The following is a 26,156-nucleotide window of genomic DNA, read 5'->3' as shown; positions in this document are numbered from 1 at the left end:
CCAGAGGGTTGCCCTTCTGTACTATTGACACTCTGTGCATTCTAACCAATATAAAATGATTTACTTCAAATATAGAAATGTGCGAGGAATGAGCCATAATGTAGGCATCCTTCATGTTTAATATCTATAAATATCTCATGGCATTTCTGCATGAGATGGGAGGGTGTTGGGTGGGGAGAGAGGATTCTAGCTCCTTGCACGTCCCATTATTACTCTCTTGCCTGCTCTCCCCTCCTTATCTCCCTTGCTTTCATTCTTGCCCCCTGTCAAACTCTTCTTGTCACCCATTTAGCACCCTTTCTCTTCACTTTCTCCCCCCACCTCTCTCACAATTCTTCTTCTCACTGCTTCTTTGCCTGTCTTCTCTCTTTCAGATATATGGATGTAAAAAGTTCAGTGTACGTGACAGAGATAGCTCATTCCCATATTCTGCTATATGTAATGTGTGGGTTTAAAATATGCAAGCACCTTTTTATATGGACTTGTATTACTGTTTTCCCATATCTGAAAGGTGCCTTTTACTTGTCTTTTCCTTAAAAAAAATCTTGACTTTATGCTGGACTCTTTACACAGAAGTAGATGTTGCCCTTGCATTGGAGTCAAGTTCTAAAACCGATATGCTCTTTGCTTTTTCGAACAAACACACTGCTTGTTCTCTAACAGGTTCAAAACCATCTTTAGATCCGATCATTACAGTGGAGGGACTTAGAAAGCGAGTGAGCCGCAATCCAGTAGAATCTGCCATGGAGCTGAAAGAAAAAAGGTCTTGCACTCAGGAAGCCAAGGACATCAGGAGAGCACAGAAGGAGGCAGCTGGCTTCCTGGACAGAAGTACGTCCTCCACACCAGTGAAATTCATCAGTCGAAGTCGCCGCCCTGACATTATACTTGAGAAAGGGGAGGTGGTTGACTTTTCTTCCATGAGCTCCTCTGATCGAACACCTTTAACAAGCCCATCTCCATCTCCTTCTCCGGATTTCTCTGCTCCTGGAACACCAGCTTCACACTCAGCTACACCTAGCCTGCTCTCAGAAGCCGACCTTGTTCCAGATATAATGCCACCCCAGGCCCTGTTTCATGGTAAAAGCTACCTTAATGTTTCCTTGTCTGTTAATTTCTGTTAGATCTCATTTACACAATTATATCTTGACCATGTTATATTTCTGGTAATGTTTAACATCTATCAGGAATGTGTACATGACCAAACACTGCGATACTTATTCTCCATAATTTTAATGACTGCAGTACCTGGAAAATGTGATTAATCGTGTATATACAAGCACTTCTTGGTGGTATTATACCATCGCTGGTATTAATTTAACTAAGGTAGTATGTACCCAATCAGTGCTTCTGACTTTCACATGTGGTATACCATCTGTGGTATATCTTACTATTGGATGGCTGGTTAATGCTATTAATTTACTCCTCTGGAAACACATATGTGGCCAAAGAAGAAGAAAAAATACTACAAGTGCTGTTTCCTTATTAAAGTGTGTGTTTGGTCTTTTACAGAGGGCATTATTATAGTATTCCTTCATGCACTAAAAATGCTTGACAGTGGTAATTTCTCTTCTTAACTACACAAAAAACAACAACAGTGTGTCCAGTTTGGCAGGTGTAGATTGCATTTAGTCAGGGCGAAGTTAGAGCTATTTTTCATTGATGAAGAATTGTTCCCAGAAAAGTTGTCTGAATGCATATGCTAATAGGAAATAAACAGTGGTGTTGTGTAGACAGCCATGTTCATTATTTGGTGGATTAGGCTGGGCAGTCTAGGGTCTCTACTAATATGTGAAACATTATAGACATGCAAAAAAAGAAAATGGGGAAAAGGTGGGTGACTTGAAACATTGCTCCATTTCTGCATATGCTGTAGCCTGAGCGGTTGATGTTGACAGGCTTGCTTGGGAAGAGGGTTCTGTGTTTTATTGTTGCAACTTCTCCTTTGTGCCCACCATTTCAGCTTGCGTTGTGTTCTCAGCTAGCAGGAGAGCAGGTGGAAAAGCATTAACCATTCCTTTGGCAAGGATAACCCTCCCATGTTCGGGCTCTGCCTTAGTACAGACAGCAGCATGTTTTTGCTGCTTCTGAGCTTCAGGCATAGGAGCAAAGCCACCTTTTACTTTGCTTCCTTTTTCTCTTCCTTCCCTAATGCTTCTAAGCAGTTTGGAAGGGGAATATTGGGGTTAGCAATGCTCCCAAACCAGCACTAGTGTCACTGCTATGCTTTCTATTGGCTCCTCCCTCTGGAGAAGGAGAACACAGCCCATGTGCTCTGCCCCCGTTTGAACCTTGGTCTGGGAAAGGGGTGGCTGTGCAACCAGATGTCATCGTATAAAGGACTTTTGAGTGGGGAGGACAGGTCATGTATGGAAGATGTCTTAAACATTGGATTGTCCCGCTTCCAGTGTTGAGGCCACACCTGAAGGAGGTGATGAGTGGGGACCCCAAACCTTCCTTTCCTGCCTCTTTTTTCTCCCTCCCAAGTTATTGATGGGTAGATTAATAAAAGAATGGTCTAGGATGTCTCTGCAAGGCTAGCCAGGGAATAGTGAAGCAAGGCATGCAAGTAGAGGAAGGATAGCGATGCCTTAGACTCTAGCCCTTTCTTCAACACAAGAGAAATAGTCCCAAATGCACTCATAAGCTCTGGCTCTGTCCTTCAAGGACTGAGGGGTCAGTCTCCAAGTGCTTCCCCGCCCCTGGTCATAGTTGAATTTCCACTGAGGGCCTTAGCCCTCAGCAGCCTTGCCAGCATCCTCCACCAAGCCAGCGGGCACTTGTTCACTCCGAGGGTGATCTGGTCAGAATGAGGAGGAGGAGGAGGTTGGGGACTTATGTGAGTCCCACATGGAATCTGAGAGGGAGGGAGGGGAGCTGTCTGGGGATGTCGTGTACCCCACAGCTCAAGCTTTTTAAACCTTCCCAGTCATACTGGCCGAGGCACTTAGGGATGTTACAGCTTGGAGAACCTTCCTCTCCCCTCCCCACCCCTAATGCACGGAATAACCTTTTAGGGCCAAATTTCAAAGCCTCCTCCCTGGGCTACCACTGTACTTTCCCCAGGTTATGACATTCTGAAGAACAAATTCTCAGGGATTCTCTGGGTAACCAACAGGATAAAAATAGTGACTCTGCCCTGTGCATCTTCTCTATCCATCAAAGTAGTCTGCCTATTTAATATTGGCAAGAGGATCTGTGCTCTGGGCCTAAGCCCTCTTACTGAAGTCTCCCCACTTCCCAGGGGCAAAACATCCACAGGTGGGGCTGAACCAACCAACAACAACCTAGTTCATAGTGGATTCCTCCATGGATTGCCTCTAGTTTTCAATCCGGCCCCGCCATAGCCTGAGGGGGTCCGCAAGATAACAGCTGCCTAGCCTGTTTGCTCCTAGCTGTGCTGTGCTAAAACAAAGCAGCAATATCCAATCCACATAAGCGCTAAACCCCAGTGGGGGACTGGGAATGTCTCAAGACACCCACCTAACTAAAGAGTGTGACCTTAAAACCTATTTTGCCTTTTAGTCAGCAGGACAATCACTCTGTAAGCACCTTGAAAACAATGCAATCATTACTCGAAGCCAACATGGATTTGTCAAGAACAAATCCTGCCCGACTGATCTGATCTCATTTTTTGATCAGGTAACCTCCCTTGTGGATTATGAGAATACTGTAGACATAATATACTTCGACTTCAGCAAAGCTTTCAACAAAGTGCCCCATGATATCCTGATGAGCAAATTAGCTCAAAGTGGGCTAGATGAAACAACTCTCAGGTGGATCCACGGTTGGCTACAGACTCAGACTCAGAGTGATTATCAGTCGGATCTTCTCAAATTGGGGGGAGATAATGACTGGGATACCGCAGCGCTCAGTCCTGGGCCTAGTGCTCTTCACCATTTTTATTAATGACTTGGATGAGGAGGTGCAGGGAATGCTTATCAGTTTTGCAGATGACACAAAATTGGGCAGGATAGCTCATACCTTGGAAGACAGAAACAAAATTCAAAGTGATCTTGATAGGCTGGAGTGCTGGGCAGAAAACAAGGGAATGACATGTAATAGGGATCAATGCCAATTTCTGCACCTAGGAAGAAGAAACCATAGTTACCAGGTGGGGGATACTTGGCTCAACAATACTACAAGCGAGAAGGATCTTGGAATTGCTGTAGATCACAAGCTGAATATGAGCCAACAATGCAATGTGGCTGCAAAAAAGGCAAATGCTCTTTTGGGCCGCGTTAATAGAAGTATAGCTTCAAATCCTGTGAAGTACTAGTTCCCCCCTACTCAGCACTGGTTAGGCCTCATCTGGAGTACTGTGTCCAGTTCTGGGCACCACACTTTAAGGAGGACGCAAACTGAAGAGGGTTCAGAGAGGGCAACGAAGATGATCAGGGGCCTGGAAACAAAGCCCTATGAAGAGAGACTGAAAGAACTGGGCATGTTTAGCCTTGAGAAGAGAAGACTGCGGGGAGATATGATAGTGCTCTTCAAGTCCTTGAAAGGTTGTCACAGAGAGGAAGGCCAGGATCTCTTCTCGATCATCCCAGAGTGCAGGACACACAATAATGTGCTCAAGTTACAGAAAGCCAGATTCCGGCTGAATATCAGGAAAAGCTTCCTGACTGTTAGAGCAGTACAACAGTGAAACCAATTCCCTAGGGAGGTAGTGGGCTCTTCCACATTGGGGGCATTCAAGATGAAGCTGGACAGCCATCTGTCACGGATGCTTTTACTTAGCAAAGTCAACCTCCTGCACTGAGCAGGGGGCTGGATTCGATGGTCTTATAGGCCCCTTCCAACCCTGCTATTCTATGATTCTATGACTCCATTAGAGGCCTTGAACATGGAAGAAGGAGACAAAATGGCCTCTGGCTCTGATAAGGAACACAGAGGGAATATGGTGGCAGCAGATGTAGTAATGGAGATTGCAGCAACCCTTCAGAAACACAGGGAAGACATGCACAGGAGTGGGCAATCCACCCTTAAGCCACTTGAGGAGGAAATGGATAACTTTATTGCTCAGGTCCCCAATATTGCTGCAACAGAGGATGAAGCACGCCAGGTGGGGATACTGTATGAGAGCAAAGTACAGAGACTTATGCAGGCCTCCCAAGACAGGTGTCAGAAGCTTGAGGATTTGGAAAACAGAAGCAGATGCCGGAATATTGGTATTTTGTGGCATTCTAGAGTTGGGGGAGGGGAATAATATGGCAGAATTTGTGGTGCACTGGCTGTCTGACATCACCCCAAACCTGCAGCTTTCAGCAGCAGGGATAGAAAGGGCCCATCATGCAAGAGGCCTAGAGACAGTGTAGTTTGCTTTGCAAACTTCATAGTCCAAGAGGTGCTGATACAGGCACTCCATAACTCTGGGCCTTTCACATTTAAAGGCAGATGTGTTACGATTTTTCAAGACCTGAGTGCGGAGACTCTTCTAAAGAAGTGATTATTCTGATACATCACAGCTAAACTCAGGAATGCTAAACTTAGATATCACTGGGGCTTAGGTTTTCACTACTGGTCTGCTGAGAGGACACCACATACTCAGCCAATACCATTCATAAGGCAAAAGCCTGTTTTCATGCTACGGTTGGGCCACCAGATGAGGACATCCTGGATGACAATGAAGAAAAGAGCTGCCCAGCAGACAACCCAGTCTGGAAAACTGCGAGCACAAAGGCTACTCGCCAACCACGCCTCCAAAATTCTGAAAAAGGAGGCCTACTGTCTGATGAAAGACATCTATGCTCAGACCTGGTCAGACGGAAGAGAAATATATTAATAGAGATTGTATCAAGAGGACCCTTGACAACCTACAGTTGCTGAAAACAGCATGTGAGATGAATGGGAAATTACAAGTATTGACCAAGACCTTGGATGCATACCAACTGACATGCAGATCTCAAGTCATGCTTACGTGTACTAAAATGTATTTGGTGGTAAGCTTACACAGACTGATGTGCATGCAGAGTCTGTGTGCATGCATTATCAATGCAAATGCCTATCACTTTTATAAAAGTAACAACAGTTCATAAAGAGTTGAAAATTCTGGATGGAAACACTGAAGATAATACCAGCTAATTTAATGGCATCTGTTGTAAAGCACCTCTTTACATCCTGATATTCCTGGCTCGTCTTGCTTCTTAAGGTTTACCTGTATCAATGTACTAGCACGCAGTACTACTGTTTGAGCACTCATCTGTGTATTTCTGAAGATTATGATGGCCTTGGTAGCACATATTAGGCCAAGGGGTGTCCTATCTTGATGCTTTCTGATTGGGTCTCTGTCAGCAAATGGGACAAAAAGGATATAGTAGAAATAACCTCCCTATTGGAACATCAGTACTAGTTCCCCTCTACTCAGCACTGGTTAGGCCTCATCTGGAGTTCTGTGTCCAGTTCTGGGCACCACACTTTAAGAAGGATGCAGACAAACTGGAGAGGGTTCAGAGGAGGGCAGTGAAGATCAGGGGACTGGAAACAAAGCCCTATGAAGAGAGACTGAATGAACAGGGCATGTTTGGCCTTGAGAAGAGAAGACTGAGGGGAGATATGATAGTGCTCTTCAAGTCCTTGAAAGGTTGTCACAGAGAGGAAGGCCAGGATCTCTTCTCGATCATCCCAGAGTGCAGGACGCACAATAATGGGCTCAAGTTACAGAAAGCCAGATTCCGGCTGAATATCAGGAAAAGCTTCCTGACTGTTAGAGCAGTACAACAGTGAAACCAATTCCCTAGGGAGGTAGTGGGCTCTTCCACATTGGGGGCATTCAAGATGAAGCTGGACAGCCATCTGTCAGGGATGCTGTGACTTGGAGTCCTGCACTGAGCAGGGGGTTGGACTCGATGGTCTTATAGGCCCTACTATTCTATGATTCTGTGATCATGGCATATCTGACAAAGAGTGCTCTTCATCCAAAACACAGACATGTATGCCTTGGTGTTTTTTTGGTCATAGATCTAAAGATAATCTTCCTATTCCTGGATAGGAGAGACAAGATCTGATCAATGACTTGTAAGATCCTCACAAGTCAGGCGTATATGTCTAGCTTACCTGCAGGAAGTGATGATGGTCTCCTGGATAAGCTTCCATTCAGTGGCTCTTGCTGCCTTGGCAACAACAGATTTCTCTCAAGCAGTTGATTTAGATCAGGATTCCCTAAGTTCAGAACTTCTCCCCATTGGTGGATCAACCCCACAATCTAGCTATAGGGATGCTCCTGAGGGAACCACTTCACATATATGTCACTATGAAAGTGAGCCTCTCAGTGTGGGGATCCACTGCAAAGGGAGTGTGAAGCAATCCAGTGGCTAGTTGCAGAATCTTTGCATCCAGTTGGTTGGTTGGGGCTGACAGCTGCCAGTTTTGTCCTTCAGACATTCTTGGGCAAGCTGTTCCATGAGCATGCCCTGATCCATATGGACAGTGTTACTTTCAAGGCTCACATCAATTGTCAGAGCAGAACCTATTCAGGTACCCTGCAGGAAGAAGTTCATTTCATCTTATCCAGGCAGTGGAAAACCATCTCTTCCTTTCAGGAGCATATGGGCACCCAGAACTAACAGACCCTCAACAAGGGTAGTGGGCTTTTCACCAGGAATATTTTTCAGAGGCTCACTCACATGTAATATATGCTGGTGATTGAACTATTTGCACTTAGCAACAGCATCAAGACAGCTCATTTCTTCTTCCGGGAGAAGGAAGCAGAGGCGATAGGCACTCTTGTCGGTGATGTGGCTGTAAAAGGTTGCTCTACACTTGCTTCTGTGTCTCCTCCTAATGAGGACACTGCGCAAGGTAAGATTCCTATGGGAAGAGGTTAAAGTCAATGCTCCTTTCTGGCCATGGACACTGTCTGGCTTAAACTTGATAAGCTTAAACACAGTGGAGCCATGGCCATACCCAGTCAGGTGCACTGTTGCTCCAGGGGCCAATACTTCATCTGGATCCAGCCTGGCTACAGCTGCAGACCTAGAGATTGAGTAGCCCCAACAGCAAATAAGGACTGGCCTCCCACTGCCAAGATATACAATATGATGTGGAGGGTTTCCAGAGGTGGTGCAAGTGTAAGGAAAAGGGAAATATATGGGTGTCTCTTCCACCTCAGTCTCCATACTGGATCTCCAGTCTTTCCTCCAGTCAGAACTGGACAGGGTCATACTCTGAAGGCAATATCTATGTATGATGGGCTGGTCCTCCCTGTCATGCTATCATGCAAGGGAACGCTTTCTGAGAAGAAGCTTCTCTTGTCAATTCTCTGACCATCCACAAATTTCCTAAATGGGATTTCAGGTTCTGAGATAGCTTACAGGACCTCCCTTTGCACCCTTCCAGATCCATCTGCTTTGGGAGTTTACCTGGAAGGTGGTTTTCTCGTAACCTTTACCACCACCAAGAGATAGGGGCATTGTCAGTTAGAAAAGAGCTACAGTGGCAAGAAAAAGGTTGTGAATCCCTTAGGATTGTCACGTATTTCCAACCGAAAATGTTATTAGATCTTATTCTAACCCCATAATCCTAGATAAAGAACAACAGATAACCTGAGTGAACAAATGACTCACAAACATGATGCTTTTCAACAGCTATGCATCCACAACTGATTCAGCATTCAATATCCATGTGTGAAAAAGTATGTGAACCTTCAGATTCAGTCCCTGGTGTGCGTGTGTTGCGTGAGCAGCAATGACGTCAAGTAAGCATTTCCTGTAACTGTTGGTCAGTCTCTCACATCAGTTTTGAGGAATTTTGGCCCATTCCTTCTTACAGAACTGCTTTACTTAAGTGATGTTTGAGGGCTTCCTTGCATGAACAGCTTGCTTCAGGTCCTGCCACAACATTTCAATGGGGTTTAGGTCCAGACTTCGACTAGGCCATTCTGAAACATGGAATTTCTTCTGCAGCCATTCTTCTGTAGATCTGCTTGTCTGTTTAGGATCATTGTCCTGTTGCATGACCCACTTTCAGTTCAGCTTCAGCTCACGGACGGATAGCCTGACATTCTCCACTAGAATCTTCTGATACACTGCCGAATTCATGGTTGTGTCAAATCATGGCAAGCCATCCAGGTCCTGAGGCAGCAAAGCAGGCCCAAACCATCACATTCCCACCACCACGCTTAATGGTTGGGATGAGGTTCTTCGGTTCGAACTCCGTGATGGTTTTTCACCAAACATAACGGTTCCCACTGAGGCCAAAAAGTTCTATCTTTGACTCATCTGTCCAGAGAACATTGTTCCAGAAGTCTCGGGGATCATCTATGTGATCTTTAGCAAACTGCAGATGCGCAGCAATGTTCTTTTTAGAGAGCAGTGGTTTCCTCCTGGCTATCCTCTCATGAACACCATTCTTGTTCAATCTTTTTCTGATTGTTGAGTCATGAACACTCACATTAGCCAAGGTGAGAGTCGCCTGTGGATCTTTGGTTGTTACTCTGGGGTTCTTTTTTACTTCCTGGATGATGTGCTGGTTTGTTCTTGGAGAGATTTTGGTAGAGTGACTGTAGTCTTGAACCTTCTCCATTTGTAGGCGATCTGTCTATTGGTGGAGTCCCAAATCCTTAGAAACGGTTTTGTAACCCTTTCTACACTGATGAGCAGCAAGAATGTTTTTTCAGGGGTCCTCAGAGATGTCTTTTGATTGTGGCATGACGTCTTTCCACACAAACGTATGGTGAAGGCCAAACTTACAAAGTTTCTGATCCTTTTATAGGGTGGGGCCTCCCAAACTGACCCCGAAGATCTACCTAATGACTTAAAACACCTAATTCTAATTATTCCCTTTAATTGAGGTGATGCAACCAGGGGTTCACTTACTTTTGCACATACCCTGACTCGCAAGTACTCATTGTTTGCCTTATTTATGCATGGCTTTATTTCACAAGACATGGAATTGGTTAATATTAACCCTATTGGATATTTAGAAAAGGAATGGTTTTGATTCACAAAAGCTATCATGGTACAACTATGGAATTTCCATAATTGGTGTTAGGGTTCACAAACTTTTTTCGCCACTGTATGCATTAGGGATAGGCAACATGGTACCCACAGACACCTCCCCCTGCACCCACAAAGTGCTCTACTGAAACCTGTTAATTGTTATTTTTATTTAATTTTTCAAACGATTGTGGGTGACCAGAAATGCTTCAAAGTGAATTGCTGGCCTCCAGCTGCCTGCTATCTTTATTCCCCTGAATGCTTCTGGGCTGTAAATGAATCCAGACACATTCTTAGGAAGTAAAGATGGGTCGCAGCTGGAGGCTACCACTTTGCTTTGAAGCACTCCAGGCCACCTGAAAAAAAAAGGAAGGAAGAGATGGACTCAGTTGGCAGTGCTAGGTAAGGGGGAAGACTACAGGATGGCAGCAGTGAAGCCAGGGGAGACATGGGGGTGACACTGTAGAGTGGAAGGAGAAAGCGGTGAGGCTGGGGTGGGGAGGCTGTAGGGTGACCTGACATGGCGAAGGATGAGACCAGGGATGGGGTAGCTGCAGAGAGCAACAGGAGGAGTTTGGGTGGCTTGAGGGTCAGCCCAATTGCAGGCAGCAGGGAGAGAAAGTGGGAAAGGGGTTTGTGTGTGTCTTGGGTATGAGGTATTTGTTGTGGGGGAGATGAGAGAGTTTGGGGCAGGTGTGATCCTGAGAGAAATGCGTGACTGGGGTGAGTGGATCTTGTGGGGTAAGACGGAAAGAAGGAAAAGAGTTGTGGTGTGTGATCCTGAGCACGAGAGAGAACAGTCTGTTCAAAGGAGCGGGTTTGTGTTTTAGGGCTCAGACCACACCTCTGCTATGTATTCAGGTTCTTGAGCAAGTTACTTGTCTTTGAGTGTGACCAATTTACCTTTCTGTCAAATGGGCTTCTGTTGAAGCAGAAAACTGTGGATTCAAAGGAGTGGCTTTATGTTTAGGGCTTAGACCCCATATTTGTCTTGTATTCAGATTCTTAAGCAAGTTACTTGTCTTTGAGCATCACCAGTTTGCCTTTCTGGGTGTTTTGTGATTGTTCCGTGCCCACCATGGCATCTATTTTGTGAATGAGCAGTCACTTTGTGGCAGCACTCATAACACTTTCTCAGAATTCCAAATATGCCCCCTAGCCCAAAAAAGTTAAAGATCCTTTGATTGTTTTTGATAAAGGTAAATTCTGTATTCCATTATAGCCAGGAGCTGGCATTTCCTGACTTCACTATGAACCCTTCTCTTGGCTGGGAGCAACTGTGGCACAAGGTGTATGTAGTATTAGGATATGCTTTCACAGATCTTGAAAATCCAGGTGTTCAGATAGTCTTTTCGTATCTTGATCAACTATAGGTCTATGGGTGAAGAAGTCCATCAGCATTGTATACATTCTCAAGCATCCCTCCTGCTGTATGGGGTTCACAGCCACAGTAAAGATCATCTCTATAGACCTTAGTACCAGTGCCCAATTGAAAGAAATTTGTAGAGTGGGTACTTTCAGCCACCCCTTCAACAATTGTGAGACATTTTAGAATTGATACCTATTCCTTGGTAGATACATCCTTTGACAGGAGGGTGCTCCAGCAGTCCTCTGTCTGGTGTTCTTTATCCTGCCCTGGTATGTAGGAAATTCTGTTGGACATGTTTGCTCTCCTGCTATCTGACTGCAATGGGAAGTTGGACTCGCCGTGAGGATCCATTCTTGAACCTATGAATTGGATGGTTTAAGGAGGGTGGACCAGTGTTGCTCTGAATAGAGCATTTCCTTCTCTGACTGGAGGAAAGACAGGACATCCAGGATGGAGGCTCAGGAGGAAGGCTGCATACTGAATTAGTGCCAGTTAAGGACTCCTTAAGATTCCAGTTGGTACCATCTTCCCCCTTCCCTCCCCCTTTTTTCTTTTGCCTTTTTCTGTTTCTCTGCTGCTGTTTTAATTTTGGTTGCCCTGTTAAGGGTGCTAGTTCTGGATACTGTTTCCACTACAATTACTTTTGAACCTTCTGCTTTCTTATTTATTACATTTTTGTTCTGCTTTTCCTTTAAAGTTTATGGTCCTTTTATCCTCACAGCAGCTCTGTGGTGAGGTAGCTTAGACTGACGGAGTATGATTGGCCCAGGGTTCCCTGAGAGCATTTAACTATGCTCTGAAAGTGGGAGGGTCACCCTTTCAGGAAGGGGCATCAGGTTTGCTGGCCCTTCCTTCTGCCAGAAGAGGGGTTAATCTTTCATTGCTTGCTCTGGTGCTTGCTGACATAAATGGGACCCCCCCCCCCCCACAGGAATCCCATCTTTGCATACTATCCTACTGACCACAATCCTAATGTACATCTATTGGCTTATTGTCATTGCCCATCCTGCTCATACTCATGTAACAGAGCAGGGCCTAACCAGCTTTTCCACCGTCAGGCTTTTGTGGCCCACCTTCCTCCCTCTTTCAGCTACTTTGTTCAGAGCAAGTTTGGATCTACTTTTCTTAAACTGTGTGATTTTCATAAGTGCCTTTTTGTAAATCAAATTCTCTTTAAAATAACAAATAGAGGAATTGACTGTTAACAGTTTAGTCTGGAAAGGGCAGTGCCAAACTGAATCTTACTTAGGGAAACTAAGGAAATTGCTGTGTATCTTTTCACATTAACGCCACAGTCTCCTAAGAAGAGCACCCCGTTGTATTGTTTATACTGTCACTATTTGTGAAGTATTTTGTTCTGTTTATAGATGACGAAGAGATGGAAGGTGATGGTGTCATAGACCCAGGAATAGAGTATATCCCGCCACCCAGTGTGCCAGTGGGAATGATCCGAAAGAAGGTGAAGACACCTGAGCAGATTAAGCAAGAGCTGGAGAGTGAGGAAGAAAAAATAGGAAGGCTGGAAGGTTATGCTGAAAACCCTGATAATACACATGCAGCCTTTCAGGACCAGGGTCGAGACAAACGGAAGACACGGCTGATCCATAAAGATGTGAAGCCCCATATGGCCAAGTTCATGCCTGTTAGTATCTATGAAGAAAAGCTTCTGTTGAGGAGCTTGGAGGCCTCCCCGAACGCTGTGGCCATGACCCCTGAAGCTTGTAGACTGAGGCGCAAGCTGATAGTCCGACAGGCCAAGCGAGAAAAAGGTCTTCCCCTCTTAGATTTGGACAATATTGTGAATGCTGCTCTTCTCCTGGTTGATAGGATTTATGGAGCCAAGGAAGGAAGTGTTGCCTCTCTGCCAGCAGGTTATGCAGTGTACAGAACTACTAGTCAGGACCTACGAATCTTGGATCGATACCAGGTTAATATTTCCAAATACGACTATTCTTTCAGTAGTTCCCATGGTCAGGATAGGGATAGGGGCAGGGGCCTTTCTGCAAAGAGGGCAGGGGCCTTTTATGTTCTATTTTTTTGATAAATCTCTACAAATCATTGTCCATAGAATTTTACCACACCTCAGGTGCAGATGTCATCTGCATCCACAGTATCTTGTTACAGTGTGTTGTCACAACATTGCTGTTAGTCATTGGCTTCTTCCCTAGTTTGCCTTTTTGTTTTGTCTTATCTTGTTTTACAGACTAAGCTGTCTGCTGTGAAGGGGTTTCGACAAATGGCAACAAAATTTCTGTGCCGACTAGGCTCAGAAGATGAGTTGACTGACCATAGCATCATCAGTCCCTATACATCTCGTGTCTTGAAACCTTACATCAGGTACAGACCACCAAGCTGTTTTCATTTGGGAGCATGCTGCTTTTCTCCTTTTTTCCCTTCAGATTTGTTATTTGACTTGGTGGATAAGTACAATAATCATCATTGCTAACTGTAGATTACTTTCATTGAGCAAACAGCTTTGAGGACCTGACTTGAGTCTGAAAGGTAGGATAAAAATTACCTTATGATCACTGTAATCCACATTCTACAAATGGAGAACTGAAGATGGCAGAGATGATTCGACTGCCAAGGGGATCCATAGCCATGGAGAGACATATGGGCACCCGGTGTGGAGTGCCCCCTGCAGGGCTGATGTGCAACTTGCCCCTTTATGTGTTAGACCAAACACACGAAAAGAGGACGTATGACTTGCTTGCGTTTCCTCTTTCCATACTGCTACTTAATGGTTTATTAGACTGAGATCATTATGTCTGAACTGGGCCCAAGAGTCCTTCTGAAGGTGACTTGTACAAACCAAGTGGGCTCTACCCAGAGCAAGCATCAGATTATAATGTGACAATGACAAGTTGTACATCTATAGAACGCATTCCCTCCTCTCCTGTATCCCTTGACAGTGGTGATTCTCACCTTGGTACACAAAATACAGGTAATAAGCAATCCCAGATATTTTGAAAGGGAAAATGACTCCATGGAAAGAATGTATAAGCTTCCAGGTCCTTGATCATATATTATTTTTTGCCATTGTGGAAGGGCTGCCTCTGGCCAGTTGTGCCCCTTTGTTGGTGGTTATGATTTGGAAATAGCGTCTCAGCTTTCCTTGCCTTCCTCTATAGGTAGCCTAGCTGCCACCTAAAGAAATGTGAATAACTCCTTGCTTTGCAGTTTTCTATTATCATTATCAAATATTAAGAACTGACCGAAGCCTGCAAAAATTGATTTCTTTTATTCCCACTTTTAATTGGCTCAATTCATTAATGCAGTGAATTAGAGGGAACATTAATGCTCTCTAATCACAGTTTTCATGGCATCCCAGTAGCTTTTTTAATTCTGAGGCTATTTTATCTCTTGAGTCCTTTCATAGCAATAAAATTGGATTTAATTTTTGTGTGTATGATTTGGACTGAGGTTGGCCTGTTCTGATTATTGCTGAGATAGGGGCATGATCTGAAATTGTTATATTTCCCTTGTCAGAGTTAATGGTTTTTGTGTGTCTGATGGTCATTGAACAGATCATAACAACCATAACAACTAAATTAACCTTTAGTGTATATCCCATAATAACATTAATAAAAACCAAATGATTAATAACAACAACAACACAACTCATTATCCCCTTTCTCACTGCCCAAGAGCCCCATTTGGAGGCTTCCTGAACGGCCAAAGGGAAAATGAGCATGGGGGTGCAGGGAGAGAGGGAGGATGATTTCCAGAGCGCTTTCACCCCACTCATCATTGTGACTTAATGTTCTATGTAGTTCAAAAAACATATCAAATTATTACTAATGCTAAAATAAGGAAGTCAGTATCAATTATTATTCAGTATCAATCACTCCCAACGTACTGCCTCAGACCTCTTCCGGATTGTTTCCAAAGTCCTGTGTTGATTGTTGTTTTTTAGTTGATTTCAGGTTTTAATGCCATTTCCTCTCTAACCGGCTGATCCCTTGGATGTTGTTGAACCTCTGGCTCCAAATGAAAAATATGCACAATGCAATCTGCTTCCTTCCTAGTCGATGCTGAGAAAAATTTTCCTGCCTTCAGTACCGTTATTGTCACTGGGTGTCCCCAGTTATACCTGTCAGCCTTCGAAAATCAGTGAAAAAGCGAAGAGCCCTTCTTTTCTGCAAGGTCTCTGGGCATAGATCTTGGAATATCTGCATCTTCATATTCTGTTTTTCCTTTCAGTCTAGCTGCTTCCAGTATGGTGAGATTAGCCTGAGATTCAAAGCTTCATTAGCTGCATTTGAGACTTCTGTCAGTCTTTCCAGTATCTGCCACTTGATCTTTTCAGTGGTTTGATGTCTTGGTGAAGTTGTTTGATTTGACTGGCTGTGTCTGCCATTGGGTCCATTGTAGCTTTTGGTGTTTTTGACACATTTTTCCCCATAGTCAGACTGTCACTTTCCTCCTCTTTTAGCCCTTGTTTATTTGTCTTGTTTTTAAGGGCAAGAAAGGATGTGAGTTGTCTGTCTTTTTTCAGCAAGGAGCACTGTTGCATCCCGTTGTTCTCCCCTTAGATGTGTAATTTTGTGTAGCATTTTTTAAACATTTGTTAGAGTTCTTGCTCCAGAGTATCTGTATTTGAATTTTTTCTTGTACTGGCAGATATTCCAATGTATGACTCATGGGTGCATCAGGTAATTATAACTGCTCTGTCCTTGAAGCTGCCATTGTATGACTGGCAACAAAAAAAATCTGCCCACTGCTGGTCTTACATGCACTGCATTCATGTCTTCGTTACATGCTTGACCCAGTCTGATTGCTGCTATGCTGTAGAAATGACAATATTGTTTGTGTTTCTGCAGGCGTGATTATGAGACTAAGCCCCCAAAACTTCGGCTGCTGACTGAGATTCGAGCCCATTCACACAAGAATAATCCCAGCTGGACTGCTGAGCCAGAGGCACCCCTTGATTATTGTTATGTGCGCCCTAATCACATTCCCACTATTAACTCCATGTGCCATGAGTTCTTCTGGCCAGGTAGGATTTATCAGATGGTCTAGCTGGTGGACAACTTCAGGGAGTCTACGTTTAGACTCTAGATCAAGGGTGGGCAACTTGTGGCCCTCCAATTGTTTTGGCCTATAACTCCCATAATCCCTCACCATCGGCTATGCTGGCTAGGGATGATGGGAGTTATAAGCCAAAACATCTGGAGGGCCACAGGTCGCCCACCTCTACTCTAGATGGACAAAGGAAATAATGGGATGAATGTACACGTGACATGTCAGTAGATGTACTGAACGTTGAAGCCACTTCCTTGTTCTTGATTTCTTTATTTACTAAAAGCAGCTTTTGAAGGGGGGAAACAGTGGGAGTGTGTGCGTGCGCGTGTGCTTAAGCCCACAGCTTCTCCACTCCAAATTGCTCCCCAGCTGCTTTGCCCTGTGGGGTTCAAACTGAGGGTATACATGCTTTTTGAAGGGGGAAAGTGGATGGGTGAGGGAAATAGGAAAATAATAGCTTATGGGCAGGAAAAAGGTTCAGCATCATGAAGATGCTTTTTAAAATACAAAAGCAAAAGAAAAGGTGTTGGGACCCTAATTTATGCATTTGTGCATAATGTATACTTAGCTTCTCTGTGTGTAAAATAAAAATATACATACATATAAGGATTTTATCTTAAATTAATATTCTCCTAGTTCGTATATTTTAGATAAACCTATAGTTTGTTTTAATATGAATCCTATTTGGTGTCTTTCATTTTATACCCCAAGAGCCCATGCCAAGGTATTTACTTCAGGAGGAATAACAAATTTGGTTAATTAAATATCATAAGGAACATGGCTGAAACTGGTGCATTGGACCAGGAGCAGCACCCATTTGTAGCTTTGTTCCTTAGGGTGTCATTATTGGGCCCCATTGCCCCTGTTCCACGGGGTCAGGGGTCAAGGCCAGACATGGGCAGTCAGACTGGGCAATTTGGCATTATGTATATTATTCAGCAAAATATATCCTCTTGTTCTCTACTTAGCACCATCGAGTGGTCCAGACACTGTATGCTCTCTGCTCTGCCCAGCAGGAGGCAGGGTATTTTAAATAAAGGAAAAAAGACTAAGGAGTAGGGATGGATGAGAAATATGCTTCATCGATATTTTTTAATAGATTTATCTGATTTATACCTCCCAGAACTGAACACTGATCCAAACACAATTTGCAGTCAAAAATCCATAAATTTCCAAGCTTGCAAAGTGTTCTGCAAAATAAAACAAAAATGTGTTCAACAGCATGTACATATTTGAACAATATGCAAAGTAAACAGTGTCTGTTTCTAAAATGCATACAGATATGCATGCATACAAAAATGTGTATATTTGAAAAATGTGCACATAATTGCATACAATTTTTTTGGGCGGGGGAGCTTGTATTGAACTGGGATGCAGCAAGCTTGGAGGTGAAAAACAAGACAGATTGACAGATTTGCCCATCACTAGCTAGGAGGCATCTCCACCTTCCTAAGGCAAATCTTATCCTGCCTCCACATAGTTTAGAAAGAGGCTATTTGCAGAATATGTGCTGTGTTGAAGAACAGACTTCAGGGAAAAAAAGAAACTGCCAGTGCCACAAAGGAGGTGCTTATCTCCTGGGGATCACTAGCCTCCTCACAGCCGGCCTCACCGTCCCCTTTCAGCACTCTGTGGCTTTTGCAGGCCATTGAAGGGGTCCTTCCCTTCCCTTCCTGCCTTGCCCCCAGACATGGGACAGATCATTCTCTGGAGCACCCCCCCCCCCTTCTGCCTGGAGTTGGTAATGTACTCAGGCTGTTGGGGAGCCTTAAGGAGTAATTCAAGCCGTTTCTCTACTTGACTGCCTTTAGGGGTTGGTGTGAATACTGCTTTTGCTTCTGCTTTTTGGAGGAGCAAGCATTTTCTTCTGTTATTCAGCAGTTTTTGCTTTCCGCTCTCCACTGCTGTTCTCAGCTCTGTTGAGGAGCGAGTTCCTCTGATTAGGGGAAAGGGGCACCCCGTTTCGCTGATTCGATGTCCAGTGCTCCAGGTATTTAGTTCTTCTATGTTTTTGGGCTCTGCCTTGCTAACCCTACTTGTGGTTGCAGTGCTCCCTATGGTAGACTTAAAAGAATAGCACTTTCTACCTTTTGGTGGGGCACTTGTTTTGCCCACAGGTGTTCTCAGGCTGTCTCACTGGCATCTTTGTTGCCCCCAAACATGGTAGGCACCATCTCTCTCTGTGGCACCATCTCTCTCTGGTTTTCTGTTGACTTGTCTAACATTGTCTTCACTAGGCCTCATGGAAGACAGTTTCCAAAAAAGATGGCTCTTCTTCCTGGTGGTCTCTGTAGCTCACACATATGGGTTATGCACCTGTGCAGAACAGCCATTTGGAACATTCTAGAGCTAAACAGAGCTGTAGGCTGGAGCCCCGTCCACTTTCTCTGGCGCACTCTGGGCACGGCTCCCGCTTCCTCCCAGTTCCTTTTCATCTGCTGCAGTGATGGCAGCAATGTATATGGGAGTAGGATTCCACTCCTCAGCGATGTCCACTAACAGTTTGCGCCCCTACTAGCACTGCCACTGGTCAGTTGTATTTATATTTTTGTTTTGTCATAGATATGAACCACTTTGAGTGTGATGTATAGAGGAGAGTGGCTTACAAATAAAATGACTGTGCTGCCTTTGGCTCTGCTATGTTCTATGTGACCTTTCAAAAGTCACTTTCTGTTTATATGTCATGAGGTACAAAAGGTCTGGTTATCTAGACACCTTACAAAAGTTGTAGCATCGCTAAAACTTTCTTGAAAAGTCTGCTGGTTATTCTCTAGTACTCTGGTACAGAGGCTGATCTTAGGGACATGTACATATTTTTGATAAAAGATCAGCAATTTCACATTTGAGTTCTTTAAGAACTCTAGGATGGATATCATCTAGGCCCAAAGATTTGTTAGTTTTTAATTTGTCAGTAAGGTCTAGAACTTCATCTGTTGTCATCGCTGTTTTGCCTCAGTTCTGTCTTCCTGAAAACATCAATTTAGGCAAAGGTAGCTACCCTACATCTTCTGCAGTGACAACAGATGAAAAAAATTCCGCTTTTCTGTACTCTCCTTATTCTCCTTTAGTATCCCTTAAATGCTTTAAGTCACCTAACAGGAATTTTTTCACCTACCAATTCAATATCTGCCAGACAAATATGGGCACAATATTTCATGAGAACAAGCATTTTGAGAAATGTTTTATAAGAATATCTTGCGATATGCCTCCAACAACTTGGGCTCCTCGAAAAGAAGACATTACTTCTGAACTGTGACCTGCCAGCATGAGAAACAATTGAACAGTAAATTGAACAGTAAAGACCATGCTTTCAGCTGATAAATTCATTCTCATAAGAACATTTGAAAGCAAAATTGACAGTCAGGAACCAATGATAGACTGCACATTGGTTGATGCGGTGTTTCTTCTTCGTATCCTAGGTTGAGCTTCCTCCAGCATTTGGAGGCATCGCAAGATATTCTTGTAAAACTGTGCAACATGAGCAGCAATGATGAACACATTGTTTCCCACAGGATGGTTAATCTGAAGTTACCTAAATGACTAACCTGAAGACCCTAAATGAGACAGGAGTGAACATTAGCTATCGTGACCAGCAGTATGCAATTTCTGGAGTAGAAATGTGATGACCTTCCAGTTTCATTGGAGTGCTAAGGAATGATCACTTCATAATAGTTTCTAGTGAAAGTGTGGATGCCTGATGTTTACACCATTCTTGGTCCCAAAATATTGCATGCAACCCTAAAAAAAAAGTGTTACATTTCCCATACGGTGGATGGTAACATGCAGTAACATGAAGAGAGCTCCTTAGAATTCACCCATAAAGAGACAGATTCCAAACCTTGCAACATCTTGTACCTCACCAAGTAACATTGCCATACACATCCATAGCACAGATGGTCATTTCACACTTAAGAGATGAGGTAATTGTTTGGATGAAAGTAGGCTTGTAGTCACAAAACCATTTGAAATACATAGATGTGTGAGAGCTAGCAGATGCTTTTGGATCATCAGTGTGCAAATCCCTATGTGGATTTCATTGCTTCACTGCACAGCAGCCTTTTCAAGAAAGGAGAAGATTAAGACTTCCAAGATTCTGGGAAGAGATGAGAATGAAACAGTCACACTCTCTTCCTTAGGGGCTTCGGGCTGAAGTATGAGAGGAAATAAGGTGTTGGGTTCTCTGGGGGTTGTACGTCCATTGTTTTCAACGTTTTCATAACTGATAAAAAATGCAGTATTTATTCCTGTAGCCAAATAAATAAATACAAGTCCTTTTACTTGGTCTTTATTTATAAGATGGTTCATAATTTTAGAATTGATGTTCACTGTTCCAATTAAGTACCTTCGAAATTGTTATGGTCTGATTTGGGACTAGCCCCACGTAAAGCAGTCAGACTGGATATTTTAAGATGCAGGAAAGTGATCTCTAGGTAGTGGTATCAGTTTCAGCCCATGTACTTTGAAATGTAATGAATGATCCCCATTACCTTATTCAGAGGTGTTAGAAAGGGGATAAGCCTCAGCAAAGTCGATCAGATTGGACAGTCTGGATTTATGAAAATGACTCCCCAACAGATAATACTTGTTTCATTTATGTATTGTATGGCATAATTATTGGCCACAGAAAGGGATTTGGAGGGGCAGGGGGGGGGGGCTAAACACCTCAGTAGTTCCTCATAAGATTGGCAGTTTTAGAGATGTAAGACTTTTGTAAGGTGTCTAGGTAGTCAAACTTCTTGTACCTATCTTCAAAAAGGGTAAAAAGGGGGAACCTGGAATCTACAGACCAGTCAGTCTGACATCAATCCTTGGGAAAATTCTGGAGCAGATGATAAAGCAATCCATCTGGAAGCACCTGGAAAACAATGCAGTGATTACGTGAAGCCAACATGGATTTGTCAAGAACAAGTCCTGCCAGACGAATCTGATCTCATTTTTTGATCAAGTCACCTTGATCAAAGGTGAATGCTGTGGACATAATATACCTTGACTTCAGCAAAGTTTTCAACAAAGTGCCCCATGATATCCTGATGAGCAAACAAGCCCAAAGTGGGCTAGATGAAACAACAATCCGGTGGATCCACAGTTGGCTATAGAATCGGACTCAAAGAGTGCTTATCAATGGGACTTTCTCAAACTGGGGAGAGGTAACAGGTGGGGTACCGCAGGGCTCAGTCCTGGGCCCAGTGCTCTTCAACATTTTTATTAATGACCTGGAGGAGGAGGTGCAGGGAATGCTGATCAGATTTGCAGATGACACAAAATTGGGCGGGATAGCTAATATCCTGGAAGACAGAAACAGAATTCAAAGTGATCTGGATAGACTGGAGTGCTGGGCAGAAAACAAGAGAATGTCATTTAATAGGGATAAACGCCCAGTTCTGCACCTAGGAAAAAGAAACCAAATGCACAGTTACAAGATGGGGGATATGTGGCTCAACAACACTACAAGCAAGAAGGATCTTGGAATTGTTGTCCATCACAAGCTGAATATGAGCCAACAATGTGATGTGGCTGCAAAAAAGGCCAATGCTCTTTTGGGCTGCATTGGAAGCATAGCTTCCAATTCCCGGGAAGTATTAGTTCCCCTCTACTCAGCACTGGTTAGGCCTCATCTAGAGTATTGTGTCCAGTTCTGGGTACCGCACTTTAAGAAGGATGCAGACCAACTGGCGAGGGTTCAGAGGAGGGCAACAAAGATGATCAAGGGACTGGAAACAAAGCCCTATGAAGAGAGACTGAAAGAACTGGGCATGTTTAGCCTTGAGAAGAGAAGACTGCGGGGAGATATGATAGCGCTCTTCAAGTACTTGAAAGGTTGTCACAGAGAGGAAGGCCAGGATCTCTTGTTGATCATCCCAGAGTGCAGGACACGGAATAATGGGCTCAAGTTACAGGAAGCCAGATTCTGGCTGAACATCAGGAAAAACGTCCTGACTGTTAGAGCAATACTACAACGGAGCCAATTACCTAGGGAGATGGTGGGCTCTCTCACACTGGAGGCATTCAAGATGAGGCTGGACAGCCATCTGCCAGGGATGCATCTTGTTTGGATGCTCCGTTTTTCCTGCTGAATATTTGAATTTACAAATTAATTACGATTTTCTTCCAGTTCAGTGATGAAACGTAACTGTTAACCTTTGTTAACTTTGGGTAGTGTCTGGCAAAAGGTTGAAAGGAGTGGCATGAAACTTAATCATGGCTAACTGAAGTTTCAATGATTTCAGTAGGAGTTAGTTATGACTAAATTGGTTGGATTTGGCTTTTTATGCTGAAATTAAAATAGTACATGAAATAAGAAAATTGCACAGTAGCTTTCAGGGGAGAATTTCATCCAGCCTTGTCCAGCTGGATGTAAAGGCATTTAAAAAAAAAAAAAAGAAAGAGGATAAAACTAGATTTGCACCACAAATTTCAGTAGTAGTTTATATTAGGCTAAAATGGCCTGTTTCCATTAGAACAATGTCACAGCACTGGCTTGCATGAAATCCTGTAACCTAATAAAGCTGGTTTTAATTCTCTGTCATGACTTTGAGTAATTTTAACGTTTTAAAGCATAGGTTGAAAAGTTAAATAATCTATTTTTTTCTATGGGATTTGGGCTTTTTTCTATGGGATTCTAATTTTCTTTGGGATTAGGCCTGCACTTGGTTTTGAAGTAAGACCTGCTGAACTTGGTGGGACTTGGGAATAAACATGCATTGGATTGGGCTTTTAAGGCCAATCCTACTCATGTTTAGGCAGAAATAAGTCCTACAACTCCCAGCATCCTCCAGCCAGCCATGCTGGGAGTTGTAGGATTATTTCTGTCTAAACATGTGTAGGATTATGCCCTTAATTACTTAAATTTAATGTCTAATAATATGCTCCTCCCTTGATGTGAAAATCTCCTTAAAGTCTCTGTGTACTTCTTACAGGATTACCCTCAATCCTGTAGTTACATTTTGAGTCCTTTTGATATTGCAAACTGCTCTTCATAGTAAAGTTAAATTGCAATAATGAGAGAGCTCTATATGGCCAGTCTTGGTGAATTTATATCACTTGTGTCATTTATATCACTTGTATACAGCATTGTTCATGGGTCTGCTTTTCTCATCCCACAGGGATTGACCTGTCAGAATGCCTGCAGTATCCAGACTTCAGTGTTGTTGCCCTTTACAAAAAAGTCATAGTTGCTTTTGGTTTTATGGTGCCAGATGTTAAATACAATGAAGCATATATCTCTTTTCTGTTTGTTCACCCTGAGTGGAGACGATCAGGGATTGCAACCTTCATGATTTATCATCTTATTCAGGTACTTTGAAAGTGATCCATTCTCTTGATAAGCACGTCCGGTGCCTTTACTTTAAGTACAAATGCAAATAGGGCAGATTTACTCAAGTGAATTTGTATACAACTTTGTTCAGTTGGTTTTTCTCTATAATGCTTTGTAGATTCATTGAGAGGGGAGAAACATCCCTTGCAAAATACAAAAACATTGGTTGTGATTGTGATTAAGCTACAGCTGCCTAGTCCCCACAGTAGCAGCACAATCTTAAATCCTGAAGGGCACTTATACTCCATACAGCTTGCTGTACTAAGTAAATTGATGAAACATTATTTACCTGTCTTACATTTGCCTGTCTGGGCAGCGAGTGTGACTTACGGCCAAGTCCCAAGCAAGAATAAAGCCAAAGTCTTGTTGTACAGACAAGGCCCTAGGCTGCAAGTGCTTACTGCTGATTTCTGCAATAACATAAGGAAATCAATATAGACATATTACTACATGCTAATTAGCATAGCACAGTCCTACGCACACTTACTAGGGGTTAAGCCCCATAGAACACAGTGGAAGTAAATGTACATAGGATTGCTCTGTAAATATTGCACCAATTTAGAGGGGCAGACGTCCCTCTTTACCTTACAGTGCAATAAAAATGTTTGTAGCTGGTTCACGCACTGGCCCTTCCTAGTATTTTCTGTGGGTACGTGGTTTCTGTTCATTTTGCTCCTGCTAATTTATATGCAGTTTTGCTATCCCTATAGTTAGATATATTTTTTAAATATGTCCAGCTGTATATACATCTATTTAATAATAATAATATCACAATAAATGACTAGCAATTGCACATCCAGTTTATACATTTTACATGATTTTTAATAAACAGATTTTAAAGTGTGAAACGTTTCAGCATAAAATGCCAGCTTCAGTCACAAATAAGTTTATTCTACAATGCACCTTATAAACTGAACCAGAACCAATCCGGAACATACCAGAAACAAGCTGCAGGTGGAACAAAGGTTAACAGTCAGCACCTGTCTTAGGCAACCAATCAAGCCACATTAATGAAGATTATCGCTTGTTTCATCTCATCCTTCACAATAATATCAGATTTCAACTGATCAATAAACATTGCCTTCTTAATCTTTTCCTTGTGGAGGCTCCATTCATTGGCCAGTAACTGAAGGTGCCCAGCCAGCATGTTTCTCCCTCCTACAAAGGGACTGCGTTCCAGCACAGAATGTTGCTTCAATGCTACCGGGGCAACACTTACCCCTATTGTCAGAAGCTGGGTTCTGATCGATGCTGGAGGACACAACTGCTGTGAGTGTGAATATTATGCTGCCTTTGCGCTGCTTTACCACACCCTATTTGCACATGCTGCAGTCACTACTGCTCATTGGTAAAATAGATCAGCTATTGGGAATGCAACATTTCAACTGGCTGGGAAGTATATTCAGTTTTTCTTCTGAATTACCTCTGTATTAAGAGTGTTCACACATGACACCAAAAATGCAAGAGAGGTTCAAACAAGCTTCTTAATGCTCTATATTTGAAAATGGCTTAAGATAGCCACAATAGCCCCATCACCCAACATTTGGATTTTGCCACATAAAATGCATCACTATATTTAATTTATCATAGCCCACTGTGCAAGGGTACAAAACATTTCAAGGAGTGGATGTTGAGAGGAAGAGGGAATGTGTTAGCAGTGCCAAGGCAACTAGCTGGGACAGAATGTGGGCGGGGATGCTTGTTTGGATGTGCATTCGAATATACATCCTATTGGAAGTGCAGACTGTGGTGTATCAGAATGCAGGTGTCATTCATCCATAATGGGTTACTTTCACGTTCACATCCAAACAAGCATTTCTATTCACATTTTGCCCCAATGAATCATAACAGCTGGAATGGGATGAAGTTCATTGCCACGCAGCACTGTTGGGCAATAAACTGAGAGCAAAGTACAGCAAGACAGGGAGTATTGTCCTGCTGGGCAGCAGGGACGTGTTCCCTCTTACCATCCTATATGGATGGTTGCCAATTGGGTGCTTGTAATGCAGAATGGTAGCTTCAGTTGCATGATGGCTTCAGTTGCACAGAGTCCACATGTTTATTCCACTGAATAGACAAATGTGGGATTTAGGTCCACCCCTGACAGCCATCCATCTCCAAGGTAGTGGTGAAGCTGGAACTAGCCACAGCATAGAATACCATACCATATCTCTATTGCCCAAATAACATATATCTTAAGGGCATTCTGTACCCTCTCCCACCCGCAGGATGGTTCGGAGCATGCCGAGGGATAGACCTTATGAAGTCCCATATGATAACGTGGCCCTAAGATTCATTTTTAATTTAAAAAAATAACTAGAAACATGTTAGGTGACTACTAGGGCACAACACATTCTGCTTGACCTGACACATCAAATGATTTCCCAAAAGAGTCTGTACAAATGGAGAAATCAGCCATAAAGTTTTACCCCAGCAAAGTCTATGAGGAGGAAACTAGTAATACCTGTCGAACTGCTTGAGGTCACTTGTCAAATTTAAACTCCTGTAA

General features: G+C 43.2%; 1 protein-coding gene across 5 annotated transcripts in view; it reads left to right on the top strand.

Moving 5' to 3' along the window:
• KAT14 (lysine acetyltransferase 14) overlaps positions 1 to 26,156 on the top strand; it is a 55,151-nt gene that overhangs the window by 19,369 nt on the left and 9,626 nt on the right. For all 5 annotated transcript variants that reach the window (XM_084854792.1, XM_084854795.1, XM_084854796.1 and 2 more), the window contains 5 exons: positions 664 to 1,080; positions 12,675 to 13,234; positions 13,511 to 13,644; positions 16,131 to 16,306; positions 23,436 to 23,626. In XM_084854792.1, coding sequence (XP_084710918.1) covers positions 664 to 1,080; positions 12,675 to 13,234; positions 13,511 to 13,644; positions 16,131 to 16,306; positions 23,436 to 23,626 — 1,478 coding nt within the window. The remainder of the gene's footprint in view (positions 1 to 663; positions 1,081 to 12,674; positions 13,235 to 13,510; positions 13,645 to 16,130; positions 16,307 to 23,435; positions 23,627 to 26,156) is intronic.

The sequence above is a fragment of the Heloderma suspectum genome, chromosome 4 (assembly GCF_057233095.1).
Source record: "Heloderma suspectum isolate Gila_16-S chromosome 4, 16-S_ref, whole genome shotgun sequence".
In the NCBI taxonomy this organism is placed as follows: Eukaryota; Metazoa; Chordata; class Lepidosauria; order Squamata; family Helodermatidae; genus Heloderma; species Heloderma suspectum.
The sequence above is the reverse complement of the archived record's forward strand: the minus strand, read 5'-3'. Positions and strand labels throughout refer to the sequence as shown.